General features: G+C 41.8%; 1 protein-coding gene across 1 annotated transcript in view; it reads left to right on the top strand.

The window, feature by feature from the left end:
* The window catches only part of PTPRN2 (protein tyrosine phosphatase receptor type N2), a 970,322-nt gene that overhangs the window by 377,889 nt on the left and 576,585 nt on the right, over positions 1-15,848 (top strand). The window contains exon 4 of the mRNA XM_054021089.1: positions 12,077-12,194. Coding sequence (XP_053877064.1) covers positions 12,077-12,194 — 118 coding nt within the window. The remainder of the gene's footprint in view (positions 1-12,076; positions 12,195-15,848) is intronic.

Here is a 15,848-nt window from a genome sequence, read left to right on the forward strand (position 1 = left end):
AGTCTTTCAGTCTGACTGCTGATGCTGTCCAACTCATACAATTGATACAAATATTTCTATGTAAACCTTTAGGATTCACATTCAAAAACAGATGCTTAAGAGGATTTTGCATTTACAAATGAGTAACTGCATTTTCAGAGTAATCTGTTTTGCATCCCTTTGCACACACAACTAAAAGCCCATTTTAACATGTGGAAATTGATTTTCATGGACATCAGTGGGAGTTCAGTATGTGTAAGGAGAGAAGTATATCAGAGATAAGATTCATTATGCACTGTACACTCTGAAGGAAGAATTTTGCCGATAGGCATTTAAAAGTGTATGAAGAAAGTTGGAATTTGAGTTGAATTTTCTTGGCTGAATACAACAGGTATTTCTACATAATTCTCTATTTACATAAGCAGCAGTACATTTCTGTCCAATTATACTATGTCACAGGTGCTGTTATAATTCCCAAGGATAAGTGACTTCCAAACTCCTTCCTCTAAGACAGGGATCAGCAACCTTTGGCATGCGGCCTGCCAGGGTAAGCACCCTGGCAGGCTGGGCCGGTTTGTTTACCTGCCGCATCCGCAGGTTTGGCCGATTGCAGCTCCCACTGGCCGCGGTTTGCCACTCTAGGCCAATGGGGGTGGCAGGAAGTGGCGCGGGCCGAGGGATGTGCTGGACGCCACTTCCCATCGCCCCCATTGGCCTGGAGCGGCGAACCGCGGCCAGTGGGAGCTGCGATCGGCCGAACCTGCACATGTGGCAGGTAAACAAACTGGCCCAGCCCACCAGTTACTCTGGTGGGCCGTGGGCCAAAGGTTGCCGATCCCTACTCTAGGAACTAAGAGGGTGTGGCTGATGTGTCCTATTGCTGTCTTGAAACAGAATTGATAAGCTAGAACAGGAAAACAGAGCTGTGAAATTTATGGGTATCACAGATGACCATGTGGAAAGTGCCATTCATCTTCAGCATTGTAAAATCATCATCATCATTGCCAAGAAAACAGCCTACATTGTGGAATAGGCGAATGAAACTGTGGGTAGGGAGGGAAAGGAGAGCTATGATAGGCAGGGAATGAGCTAGGAAGATAGAGAAAGAGGCAGGTTAATTTTAGAGAAAAGGAATGGAGAGTGAAAGAATGACACCTCCCCCACTCTAGAAAGTGAATTGGAGTCCTCCACTGGAGAGTGGCCAGGAGGCCTGCACTTTATGTGTGAGCATTTAATGTATGGATTTCAAGTTGAATTTTGGTGGGATTGTTGGTTCCCCTCAGAAAAACTCAGAAAATCAGATAGCAGACCCAAATCAATATTTTTGTAGTTCTTTCAATCTCATGATTTTGGGCTGTGAGAGGATGTTGTGGTGTTCTTTAACTCTACGGGTTGGCAGTACTGGTTGCCTATTGAGGTAAAGTGCCTGTGCACATTCCCTTAGGTCAGAGAGTCACATTGGTGAGGATTGGAGGAGTATTAACTATACTTATCAGATACTGAATTTGTCATATGTTTTTGAAAAGTAGCATCGATGAAAAGTTCAGAGTTAGAAGATGAAAATATTTTCCTATATTTTATTTGCTTCCATCAGCTTCACTGATAGAGAAATCATGTCTATTTCTGCTCATGGGAACTGTCTCTTGCATAAGCCAGTGTCTCAAGAGTTATCTGTGTGTCCAATTTTGTGGCACATGCGGGATACAAAGAAATATTAAATATTGGAGAATCTTCAAAAATGAGCCATTGTCTCCTAATTTCATGAAATATCCTACTCAACCGAACCAAACTTTCCAGAAAACATTGAAGTTGCCAATGAGGTGTAATTCTAAATATTTGAAAGGAAAAGGATTCCTCCCCACCCACACACCTTTTTGGCGTTACCTGCGGTAAATCAAAATCAGGCACAGGATCATCTTGTAGTCTTTGTGACACTGGCAGACCACATGCCAGCTCTTGCCAGGCTTTAGGCCTCAGCCGAGCACTGACAAAATCATTGCTGGAAAAAAAGTCTGCATTAGTATGGTAAAGATGAGTATTGAAATTATAACAATGTGTTTAGTGTTTAGATTTAGTGAAATGCCTGTGAGTTACTGCATGCAATAATCTCACTTATAACATCTTTCTCACATGCTATAATATAATATTTAAGTTTTTGCTTTATAACTGTAAAAAAAAAAAAGTTTGCTCTGAAATTGTGAACCCAGTCAGGAGGGATTGTCTCTTGCCCATCAAGAAGGGCTATCAAAACTAAATGGGGCATTGTGGAACAACACAATACAAAGACTTTGTTAATTGCCCCCTCACACCATGAAGAGGCTATGTGCAAAAGGCCTCATCCCGTCAGCTTGAATTCTGGAAGAAGTAAATAAAAATAGCTGACAGGAATATTTTTCATCTCTTTTGCTATTTGGAATCTCATAGGGCCAGAGCTAGGAAACCAAAGCAGAGCTCAGGGTCATAGACTCATAGAAGATTAGGGTTGGAAGAGACCTCAGGAGGTCATCTAAGTCCAACTCTCTGCTCAAAGCAGGACCAACCCCAACTAAATCATCCCAGCCAAGGCTTTGTCAAGCTGGGCCTTAAAAACCTCCAAGGATGGAGATTCCACCACCTCCCTAGGTAACCCATTCCAGTGCTTCACCACCCTCCTAGTGAAATAGTTTTTCCTAACATTTAACCTAGACCTCCTCCACTGCAACTTGAGACCATTGCTCCTTGTTCTGTCATCTGCCACCACGGAAAACACCTAACTCCATCCTCTTCAGGTAGTTAAAGGCGGCTATCAAATCCCCCCTCACTCTTCTTTTCTGCAGACTAAATAAGCCCAGTTCCCTCAGCCTCTCCTCATAAGTCATGTGCCCCAGCCCCCTAATCATTTTCATTGCCCTCCACTGGACTTTCTCCAGTTTGTCCACATCCTTTCTGTAGTGGGGGGCCCAAAACTGGATGCAATACTCCAGATGTGGCCTCACCAGTGCCAAATAGAGGGGAATAATCACTTCCCTCGATCTGCTGGCAATACTCCTACTAATGCAGCCCAGTATACCGTTAGCCTTCTTGGCAACAAGGGCACACTGTTGACTCATATTCAGCTTCTCGTCCACTGTAATCTTCGGGTCCTTTTCTGCAGAACTGTCGCTTAGCCAGTCGGTCTCCAGCCTGTAGCGGTGCATGGGATTCTTCCTTCCTAAGTGCAGGTTAGGTTGCCTGGGCCCTAGTGCAGCTTAACAAGTTCTTCCCACGCTGTAGCTAAGGGACAGGAGGCAGCTGAGTTATGTTGGTGGCCAGCAGCAGCCTGGAGGTGTTAGCTGCCTTTTGACACTGCAGGCAGGAAGGGACAGGAGGTGCTTCCAGCCATAGGGGGAGATGGGGAGAAATGAGCTCTGCAAAGACAGGGGCCAGATCATCCCTTCCCCACCTCTTCCTGCCCTGCGGCTGGAAGCAGCTCCCATCCCTTCCCTCCTGCACAGTGCCAAAAGGCTGCTGCTGGCCACGTTCTGGTGTGAACCTTGGCAGAAATTGGGGGGGAGGGGGGATATGACCTTGCATGCTCCCGCCCACGTGTTGCCTCGGGAAGATGTGGTGCCAGGTACCAGGAGAGGAGGGTCAGGCCCAGCCAGGCATGGAGGGTGGAGAGAGCCGGGCAAGGAGGGTCAGGTCGATCAGTCACACCCCTCTTTCCCCTCTCCCCCGGATGAGAGAGATGTACGGGAGTGTGTGTGTCACCTCTCCCAGTGTGTGTGTGGGGGGTACGGGTGTGTGTGTCACCCCTTTCTGTGTGAACCCTAAAGCTTTAAAGATAAGAAGGTAAATAAAAAGAATCCGACTACGCAGTATTTGTTTTTAATAGGGGTCTCAGTCAACTTGATGTTAATTTGAATGTTTATACTGCATAGTTCTGATTGATTGCCATTGAACTTGCATGAATATGAGTAATTTTACCAGGTGTCCCGTATTCAGCATAGGGAAATATGGTCACCCTAGTTACAACCGTTGCCATTGGTGACAGTTAGATCTAAGGTACAAATTGACCTGGGTTAAGTGACTGCTCTCTTGGATCTGGAAGCAACCTGAATATTTTGTGGTCTTTGATGTATAGCAGCCAACTGTCACAGAGTCAAGCTTGCCTGTGTTGCAAGATAGATTGGAATGTCCAAGGGGACTATCTGTGACTCCATGGTAAGACTGTTATAGCGATCCAGGAGTTCACATTTGTTATTGAGTTGGTGAAATCTAATTATAGAACATGCACCCAGTTTGGGGTATCTGCCTTGCTTCTTGACAGTCTACCCTGAGGTTGGCCCTCATCGTGATGAGCCAATCCAGACAGGATGACAGTCTTAATTATGGAGAGACTACCACTTGTCCATAATAAAACAAAACACACCTCAGATTGGAACTGTGATGCTTTAGCCCCAAAAGCAGAGCTCCCAGTAACATCAATTGTCAAAAAGTCTCAATGGACATTCATGGGAGCAAGACTAGGCACATGATGCCTATTAAAATTGAAGGAGACAGTACTGGGACTCAAAATACCCACAACAAAATCATTATTAACTTTTTGTAACCAGCAGCAATTTTTTTTCAAATATAACTGGTGATCAAAATTAGAAGGAGATTTAATGCTGTGGCAAGTGTGACAGATCAGTAACCAGATGTTTTTAACCTAAAGGGAGACAACAGCAAGGTAGTTTTTAGTGAACTGTAACTCGAAAATACTTTGAAAAATTTTCTTCAAACCTGTAGTAAGTTTGACTTCACAACAAATCTGTTCATTTTCAGGCCAAATTTATATTTCAAGCCCGATATATCAACCCCTTTATAAAATAGGGATTATAATAATAGTTGCAGCCTTACCTGTGTGGAGAGAGGTGGTTATTGCCTCTTCACAATTATTATTGCCATTAACCTGCCAGTGAGGGTTGTATTGCAAAATCGCTATTAGAAAAAGTCCTGGTTTTCTTTTATTGTAATGGAAAACATCTTTGGCTGCATTCATAGATCGACAATGTGGCACTTGAAAGCATGAATCTTGCTATAGATACAGCAGCTCAGGCAGTAAAATTGCAATTGAGAGCAAACCAGTATTAAAATATGTGAACATCACTGGATATGTCCTTGAGCTCTGAAAATGGAGGCCTGGGATGAGAACAAGTGCTGCTCCTCTAGGGAACCTGGAAAGGCAGCCTGGAGAAAGTTATGTCTATATGTTGACCTGTCTGTGAAAATAGGGACGAAAGCCAATCACACACAATTCTACAGACATTCTGGAAGCTGAAGAAGGCATTAACAATTTGCAACACATAGCATGGGTGCTGAAATTCTCTGAGCTCTACAATGGAGAGTTTCCTGACTGAAGAAAGAAGCTCAGAGAAAAATGTAAAAATAACAAGGAGTTCTTGTGGCACCTTAGACTAACAAATTTATTTGGGCATAAACTTTTGTGGGATATAACCCACTTCATCAGATGCATGGAGCGGAAAATACAGTAGGCAGGTATAAATATACAGCACATGAAAAGATGGGAGTTACCTTACCAAGTGTAGGGGGTCAGTGCTAACAAGGCCAATTCAAATAGGGTGGATGTGGCCCATTCCTAACAGTTGACAAGATGGGGTGAATATCAACAGAGGGAAAATTACTTTTTGTAGTGCTAACGAGGCCAATTCAATCACTATATGCTGCATCAGGACAAAAAGGAAAATATAACTAAAAAGTGGAAAATAATTTAATGTCACAACTGAAAAATAGAATCAAATAAGTAACATGCAGTAGCTTCAACTTTGAGGTTTGCTGGTCTTTGTGGTTGGTAGGGAGAGAGGAGGAGTGTTTCTGACAAAGAAGGATCAGGTTTTAGTTTATAGATTGCTGCCAATATATAATAATCTCCTGTCACTTTGAATGGACTTGATATGGAAAAATCACTTTGTTGCCAATATATTGATGCAGAACTAATTATTTTGGATTTCAATTGGCACAAAAGCCGAAGTAATCCCATCACATTATCCACTCAGGTTCATTTGACTTGCTCTCAGACTCTTGGACGTAGCCCTGAGAATTTCACCCTCAGTGTTAAAGAAAAGCATCAGTAGTATGAACGGGCAGATTCAATGGGCCGGATCCTCATCTGGTGTGAATTGACACAGTTCCATTAACTTAGATTTACACCAGCATGTCTTTTCAAACGTAGACATTATGGTTTTCCTTCATAGGCCAACACAGTATGATATTAATACAAGAAATAGGCAGATTTTACATTCCGAATGAGAAATGGTTTGGGGATGGAAGGGCAATAGAGGGATATATTGAGCAGTGAGTGATCACATTTTGAAAATGTTAACATTGCTTTTCTATTAGCTCAGGAGTGTGGTTAGTGGGCTTGGTGCTCAGTGGAGTGGTGTAACTAAGCATAGCTCCACTGAAGTCAATGAAGCGATGCTGATTTACATCAGCTCAGGATGTGGTCCAGTATATTTAGATGGCCACCTAGTGTTACTAGGACAGGAGGCAGAGAACAACAGAGACATGGAAGTTAGTTACAAAATGTAAAAATCAGACAAGGAAAATATGGATTCGATGAATTGTGATTATTTTTTAATAATTCTGTAAATTTGGATGGTAACTAGTGTGGGGGCAATAGCAAATCATGTAAGATAAAAATGAAACTGCAATACAATTGTGAAGATAACTCTGAGTTCATACTCGCGGGGTCAGAGTCTGATATTGTCCATGCTAGTGTAAATCTCCAGTACCCAGAGTATCTTCAAACTATAGCACAGCCATTGTTTTTAAGTTCATGTTATGTTTACAATTTTTTAATACTTAAATTGGATACCCTTTGGGACAGAGCCTGTGTCTGCACAGTCAGTGTTCAGTGCCTAGCACAACAGGAGCCTAGCGGGTGTCTCTGGGTGCTACTATAATATAAATAATAATAGCAATGATTTGTGTTTAATTCTGCAGTGAAAAGGAAATACCTAGGGAGATCCTCTGATGGTAATATGGGAAGGACCAGACTGATCTCTGTTACTTCCAGAGTTACATTGATGTAACTCACTCACTTTGATGGGCAGCTCAAGTTCTGCAGAGCTACTCCAGATTCTCGCAGCTGTGAGAGAGATCAGCTTCAGGCTTTCAGTGACTCTGGCTTGTCATTTCTTTTCAACATAAATTTAGATTGTGGATTTTCAATTTTGGAAAAATAGAAGCAAATCCTCTACTACCTCACCCAGGAAGAGGAAATACGTGTTTTTCTTCCATGAGGAAAAAGAATATCAGACCTGTGGCTTTCGCCCAAACCTCCTTCCCTCACAATATTACTCAGGAGAGATCTTGCAACAATTAAATCACCTCCCAGTATCATTCTGTCACAAGAGTGCACAATGGGTGTGTATAGGTTTTCATTCTCCATCTGTGGGAATTCACAGTTAGAAAATACACAGCCTAGACGGAGCTCCAGCAGGGACAGTTAATCGGTAGCTGGGTGTCCCACAGTACAGTCCCATTTTAGTGACATGGAAGTAATGTGTGTACAACAGCACCACTGTGATCCTGCTCAGCCAGCAGAGTTAAATTGTTATAATTGGGTTGTGAGCCAGGAGCAGCCGCTAGGTGTGGTGTTATAGACAAAGGGAACAGGAAATTGCCATACGGCGTCATACACTGCTTCTCAACATTAATTTTGATTGCAGCTGTCAGCTTGGTATTAGAACTCTTCCATGTGTTATTTTATTGAGCTCAGCATGTGGGAGAGAATGTTTTTTATACTGAAACAAACCTGAAACATGATTGGCATAAGGTTAGCTTTAGACATCACTGCAATTCCTGAGATAGTTGCACTAAAAAAAGAAAAAAGTGCAATATTGACTAAAAGGTAAAGAGAGAAGATTTTCCTGAACAAATAAAGATTTGTTCCTCACCACTCTCTCGTGCAGCACCCCTATCTGACTTAGAAAGAAGTGTAGAGATTCAAGAATGGAGATTCTCTTTTTGTTTTTAAACTCCAGACAAGACACCTCTTTTTTAATGCCTCAGTTGTATTCTTTCACACCTCTACTACTTGTAATAGTTTGTAATGCTTTGTGAAAAAATGCTAATTTAATGCAATGGAAGGAAGAAAATAATCCTAGATTCCACGACAGACATAATTATGATGACCACTAAAAAGTAAGATTACAATTCTTTATTGTCCTGTGGTATTATTTACCATGGGGGGCTGACTTTTGACAAGGACTGTGTAGATGAAAGCTTGTTGAAATGGCTATTAACTATATTGACATATAAGTCCATGGATATAAATAGACACATAGAGGTGAGTTTTGTATTTCTTTGCGGGTATTGCAGATGAATCCTGGGCTTTGTTTCTAGAGAAGTGTGTGTGTGTACATCTATTCCAGTGGTTCTCAGCCAGGGGTATGCATACCCCTGCATTATGCAGAGGTCTTCCAGGGGGTATCAACTCATCTAGATGAGTGTGTCTCAACTTGGAGGTTGTGACCCCCAGGGAGGTCATGGGAGAGATTTAGAGGGGTTGCAAGTGCAGGGCTGGTGTTAGGGGGTGGCAAGCAGGGCAACTGCCCAGAGCCTCATGCCACAGGGAGCCATGCGAAGCTAAATTACATGCTTCAGCTCTGGGTGGTGGGGCTCTGGCTTCAGCCCCACCACTTGGGGCTCTGACTTCAGACATGGCTTGCAAGTATAAAACAGTTTCAAGTATCCACTGAAATGTAAGTACAATATTTATATTCAAAGCATTTCATAAGTATTTGGTAAAAATGAGAAAGTGAGCAATTTTTCAGTAATAGTGTGCTGTGACACTTTTGTATTTTTATATGTAGTTTTGTAAGCAAATAGTTTTTAAGTAAGGTGAAACTTGGGGTATGCAAGACAAAACAGACTCTTGAAAGGGGTACAGCAGTCTGGAAAAAATGAAAACCACTGCTGTATTCCATAATCTTAGTTTAAAACTAAGAGCTTGATATTCCCACGTTTGTTCATGCAAGTAGACTTCAATGGGGCTTTTTTGTGTTGGATAGCAGTTGCAGGATGGGTCCTTAATTCTTTTGGAAGCACTTGTTAAAATGTACAAACCTTTTCTTAAATGACCTGTTTTACCAACATTAATGCCTTTCATATAAATGTATATCTGGCTGATCCATTGTGCTGAATATCTACAACAGGGGTCGGCAACCTACGGCACGCGTGCCAAAGTTGACACGCGAGCCGATTTTTCCTGGCACGCGGCATGGGCTGAGCCGCTCAGCCCCGCCGCCACTCTGTAGTTCTCGCTGCCAGCTGCTGGCTCCTGTGGGACCCGCCGTGGGTCCAACTCAGAACCTGCTGCTGGCCTGGGGGGAAGGAATCCCAGGCTGGCAGTGGGCTGAGACCCTGGCTGGCAGGAGCCGCCGGTGAAAATCCCAGAGCCGCGGCGGGCTGAGCCGCTCAGCCCGCCTCGCTCTGGAGTTCCCGCTGCCGGCTCCTGCCAGCCGGGGTCCCCGCGGATCCCACTCAGCACCCGCTGCCGGCCTGGGTTAAGGAACCCCAGGCTGGCAGCGGGCTGAGACCTCAGCTGGCAGGAACTGGGGGCAGAAACCCCAGAGTGGTGGCAGGCAGAGACAGTCGCTGCTCTGGGGTTCTGGCTGCTGGCCCCTCGCCAGCAGGAGTCTCTACCGCGCATCTCCACTGACCTTGCTTCCGGTTAGAGGCTCTCTTGCAGACAGGATCCAGGTCTCCAGCCCTGCTCAGGCCTACCAGCCACCTACTCCACTCACCTCAGCTGCCAATCTTGGTTTCCAGCCCTTGCTCATCCTGCTTTCGGGCCTGGAGTCCCAGCAGGCCACCCTTTACGTATAACAGTAGTTTCGTTATATATTATAGACTTATAGAAAGACCTTCTAAAAAGTGTTAAAATGTATTACCGGAACACGAAGCCTTAAATTAGAGTGTATAAATGAAGATTCGGCACACCACTGCTGAAAGGTTGCCGACCCCTGATCTACAATCACCTAGACCTGATTTTCTTCTTAGTTTTCCCTTCTAAATGACTTCGTAAAAACAGTTCTAAGCAAGTGTGGAAAAAACTTGAACACATTAGGCACATTAATCCTAAAATAATTTAATACCATGTAACAATTACTATAAAACCACGGTGACTCATTCTTTCTGTATTCAGCTAAGAATATATTCTCTGAGCAATCTTAGGTTTAAACGTCTGCAAATGATTTGAATCCTGCCCCTGACAGTTCAGCTTTTGAAAAGGTGGGATTTGCATTTGAAAAGGCTGCAACAGATCTCAGAAAGTATTGGACTTCCCCCCCCCCCAGGGTTCAAAATCATTTAGAGTAGCTATAAACATCAGAGATGTTTTTGAATAAAGTATTTCCACAGCAAAATTGTGTATAATTTTATTCTGAGGATGGGAGAGGGAGGAGGAAATGGACAACGGATCCATTATGTGCCAAATAGTTTTATTTATTTGCAATACCCTTATACTACCCCAATGCTTCCAAGGATTTCATTCAACTTTCCATTAACAAAAATTAAATTTCCAGCTCCAAAGAGGAACTTCACTGACAAGGAAACATTTCCAAACATTGTAACTATGCACTTCTCCACCCCCCATCCCACTTTGTACCTATTCTACACTGGAAAATATTTCCTGTTAGCTGTACAGGCCAACCTGTCCTATAACAAGACACATCTTAGACTAGCAAAAAAGTGCTTTCATCGGTGTAGCTTATACTGGTTTGGTGAGTGAAATAAGCTATACTGACAAAAGCACTTTTATGCTGATATAAGTGTTACACTAAGGCTTTTGATGATATAGATATGTTGCAAAATTGTCACATATCTAACTGACATTGCAATACCAGCAAATGTTTCTAGTGGAGCCCTAGCCTAACATGAATGGTCACGCAGAAAATGCCTTGGTGAATCCAGGTTATGATGCATTTCAGTTGAACTTTACAAACATTTGTTAAGCCTTACAATATATGTGTGAGATTGGTAACTGTTATACACAGAAATACCGCTGCCAAGTCCAACCCGAAGCACTAGAAAGCACTCCCTCCTATATGTGGGCAGGTTATAGGTGCTAGAGAACATTTATAACAAGACTATTCCTTACAATGATCACAGTACTGGATTAAATGGGTACATGTAAATTCGTAACAGCCTTTATTGAGGTTTATGGTTCTGTGTAACTGTGCAAGGCATAAAAGTAGAATATTTCTGTAGTTATATGACATTTAGTTATTAAATAATTACAGTAATTGCATGGGGTATTTTTACAAACTAAAGTATTACCATAATATCTAAAATTTACAAATTGGATAACAATTATTCTTGGAGTTATATCATTATTCCAAGCATAATTACCATGTGATCAGCAGTGCATTTAATTAATGCATAATCACATGGAAGTTACCTTCATAACAAAATTCATCCTTGTTATAAAGCTCTTTGTCATAACATTTGACTATAAAGATAACAGAAAATGGCCCCCAGATGAGGTACATGAAACCTCACAATAATTGCTTCCACTGAAACACTATCCCCTTACCATTCTAAATGGTTGGCTTTACAGGAGGAGGTTGTAGGGCAAGGGCAGTGTATTGTATAAATGGTGAGGTGCAGAGAAGTGAGTAAATCACCTGTGAGAAGTAACTTTCCATTATTTACTACCATTCAGTTTGAAAGCTCTTTCACAATAGTTGAGCTAGAAATAACTCATCTCAACAACTAACCCAAAATAACTCTTTATTATACAGTAAAGCTGGCTTCTAGCACCTTAGAGCCTAGCCACACTAAAATTCTATTAAGTATAATCTCTTCTTAAACCTCATCACAACACCCACTGTCTTCCTAGAGGAGAACACTCCAACAGGATCAGTATTTCTGTAAGAGTATTTAGAAAGGCCTGATTAATAAAAGTGTCAGCAGGACAGGGGAACCTGCAGTTTGGCTCCTGGAGTATGCAGAATGAAACACATTTGAGCAAACAGCGCTTCTATCTATAGTTGTTTGCATAAAGACAGGTTTTTGCCAAACTTTGCAAGTTGGATTTGTTCTTTATGAGTCTGTCCTTATTTAACAGGTTTTACCTGGCAAGATGATTACATGCAGCACGTTATTGCCCTGGAACTCTCAAACATTCATAAAATCCACCACTGGCGCCCTGATTCATTTATATCTGATGGATCTGACACACTAAGGTAAGTCGTCTGTGATGTTATGTGCCATAGTGGTGGGTTTACAGGTGTGGAGAAACGGAATGTCCTGGAGACCAAATTCTTATGCAAATCACTAAATACTGTCCACAGGATGAGCAGAAACTAGTGGTCAACAGGATTTTAGAAGGTTGGTAAGAAACAGGGGTGAGAATGAGTGAACACTGCAGACACCTTGAATCTGAATACTAATAGGGTAGAAAAATGTTGGTGGCAAACATATTTCCCTTATCCTCTCCATCGATTGCACTGATATCAGAGAGAAATTGGAATAGCCAGACCAGACCTGTGGCTCATCTTGTCCAATATCTGGTCTCTGATAGTGGCCAGTACCAGCTGCTTAAGGGGGAGGAATAGGAAACTTTATAACAGACAGTTATAAAATAACTTGCCCATAGGAGAACTTTTTTCTGGAGTGAGCTTATAGAAGTTTCAGTTGAGTTAGTCTTGAATAACATAAAAATAGCAATTTTTAAAATCATTGTGACAGTACACTTCAGTGGTCCAATAACGTGAACGTTTAACTTAATACATTAGCATATAAGCGTGTTCTGAATAAGATACTGAACAATAATACATTGAATGGCTAATAAGAACTAAAGGAGGCCTGTACATGTTAAATAAAATTGCTCTCCCTAATAATACTAACTAGCTATTGTTTCTCAGTGGCTTAGCATGCATTGTAATGTCAGCAATTATTTTGAATTATTAAGGAGGAATTTTGGTTCTCTTTTGAAACAAGTATTGATGTCCTGATCCTACAAACTCTTACATGAGGTAAGTCAATATAAGCCAGATTTTTGAAAGAGCCAGGTTTTAGGTGCTCAGCATTCATTATTGGAAATTCATTTTCAAAATGGCCCAGTTCTTACCTAAGCACCTAAAGAAGGGCCAGATTTTTAAAAGGTGCTACGTAGTCAGTAGCCACTGATGTGACATTTATGACCGGATTTTCAGATTTATTATTATTTATGATCATAGCACCTAGGAGCCCCCGTCATGGACCAGGACCCCATTGTACTAGGTACAAACACAGAACAAAATGACAGTCCATGAAGCTCTCAGCGTCTGGCATGCTGAGCCCTTGAAAGTATGGACCAGCATGTCACCAGTTTAAAGTGTGTGTTGATTTTCAGGTTGTCTATTTTCAATACATACTGTACATTAGTTAATATATTTTATGTATTTTTTTATCTGCAATGATCTCATTTCTCCTGCCTCTCTCTCATTTATTTTATTTTTTAACTCTGTGGGTATTACTCTAGGCTCCTTGAAGCAGGAGTTCTGAATACTGTTGTCAAAACCAATTAAATAATGATATATGCCCTTAATGTATATATCTAATTATTAGGGCTGTCAGTTAACTGCAGTTAATTCAAGTGATCAATGCAAAACAAATTAACTAGATTAAAAAAATAAGTTGCAATTAATCACAATTTTAATCACACTGTTAAACAATAATTAGAATACTAATTTAAATATATTGCAGATATTTTGGATGTTTTTCTACATTTTCAAATATATTGATTTCAATTATAACACAATACAAAGTGTACAGTGCTCACTTTATATTATTATTTTATTACAAATATTTGCACTGTAAAAAAGAAACAAAAGAAATAGTATTTTTCAATCCACTTCATACGAGTCCTGTAGTGCAATTTCATTATTGTGAAAGTGCAGCTTGCAAATGTAGAATATTTTTTACATAACTGCACTCAAAAATAAAACAATGTAAAACTTTAGAGCCTACAAATCCACTCAGTCCTACTTCTTGTTCAGCCAATTGCTAAGACAAACAAGTTTGTTTACATTTATGGGAGATAAGGCTGCCTGTTTCTTATTTACAATGTCACCTGAAAGTGAGAACAGGCGTTCGCATGGCACTGTTGTATCTGGCGTTGCAAGGTATTTACATGCCAGATATGCTAAACATAAGTATGCCACTTCATGCTTTGACCACCATTCCAGAGGACATGCTTTCATGCTGATGACGCTCACTAAAAAATGCATTAATTAAATTTGTGACTGAACTCTTTGGGGGAGAATTGTATGTCTCCTGCTCTGTGGTTTCACCCACATTCTGCCATATATATATATATTATGGCAGTCTCGAATAACGAACCAGCATATGTTGTTTGATTTAAGAACACTTTCACCGCAGATTCAGAGGTGAAAGTAATTTACAGGACTTACCGGTACTGCTGGAGTCTTGAGGGGGGCATGGCCTCATCCGGAAGAGGCGTGGCCTCTCAAGATTTAAAGGCCCTGGGGCACCGGCTGTGGCTGGGAGCCCCAGGGCCTTTAAATCAACCTGGGGCTCCCAACTGCAGAGGTGGCTGGGAGCCCTCGGGGCTCAGGGGCAAATTAAAGCAGCAGGGAGCTCCGAGCCCTTTAAATCCCCGCCGCGGAAGCCGGTGCGGTCCAGCATGGCGTACTGGCTCTTGCCGGTATGCCGTACCGTACCGTACCGTCTTACTTTCACTTCTGTGCAGATTTGACAAAACACAAAGAAGGTACCAATATGAGATTTTTAAAGATAGCTACAGCACAGGATCCAACGTTTAAGAATCTGAAGTGTCTTCCAAAATCTGAGAGTGATGAGATGTGGAACATGCTGTCAGAAGTCTTAAAAGAGCAACACTCCAATGCAGAAGCTACAGAACCTGAACCACCAAAAGGGAAAATCAACCGTCAGTTGCTGGCATCTGACTCAGGTGATGAAAATTAATATGCGTCAGTCCACATTGCTTTGGATCGTTATCAAGCAGAACTCGTCGTCAGCATGGACGCATGTACTCTGGAAGTCGTCAAAAAGTACAATTAATGCTGTATTTAACACAATTTGAGACGATTCCCATCTCCTTAAGAAAAAGAGAAATTTGTTTTCGTCATCAAGTGAGTGTTAATACAACTGCCACAAGCAGGAGTTTGTAAGGGCTAATCTAAATTCTGTTTTCAGATATGTATGTGCAGTTCCCAGTGACTTCAGTGGACTTCAGAGGGCAGAATTTGGTCTTGCATTTCTGTTTTCATTCCCTTTCTTCTTAAAGTAAATGAAGAAAGGAGAAGAGTGATGTTGCAGATTAACTGAGGGATGAGAGGATCATTTGGAATTGATAGATCATTGGGATGGCTTCTGTGATGAGAACCCCTTTGGATTAGTTGGTTCTCACTGAAGCAGAAGTTGTACTGACTTACTAGATTCAAAACTGGCAGAAATTTTAGACTGGCTTTCGAGTTAGATAGAAAAGGAGGAGGAGTGGTGTGTGTGTGTGTGTGTGCGCGCGCGCGCACAGGTGTAGTTTAACTCAGATAATCTGACCTGGACATCCAACCTGCATGACAAGGCAGAATGTAGAGTTCTGGAACAAGAGAAGGGTATTTTGAGGTACCAGAATGTTTACATGGGGAAGCAAGTAGCATGGGAAACTAGCAAGAACTACAGTAAATTTATAGTAGTGCCCCCATAGTCATCTCTGCAGAAATCGCCTGAGTCCCCACAATCAGCGTATCTCATTTGACACCAGTGGTGAAAGCAAACACATACCTTTTGCTGGGTAAAAGCAACACAAAGCTGCTCTAAACTCTGCAAGTTTGGCCAGTGGAGGATTCCCGGACGCGAGAACTGAAGAAGTC

The sequence above is a fragment of the Malaclemys terrapin genome, chromosome 2 (genome assembly GCF_027887155.1).
Source record: "Malaclemys terrapin pileata isolate rMalTer1 chromosome 2, rMalTer1.hap1, whole genome shotgun sequence".
Taxonomy (NCBI): Eukaryota; Metazoa; Chordata; order Testudines; family Emydidae; genus Malaclemys; species Malaclemys terrapin.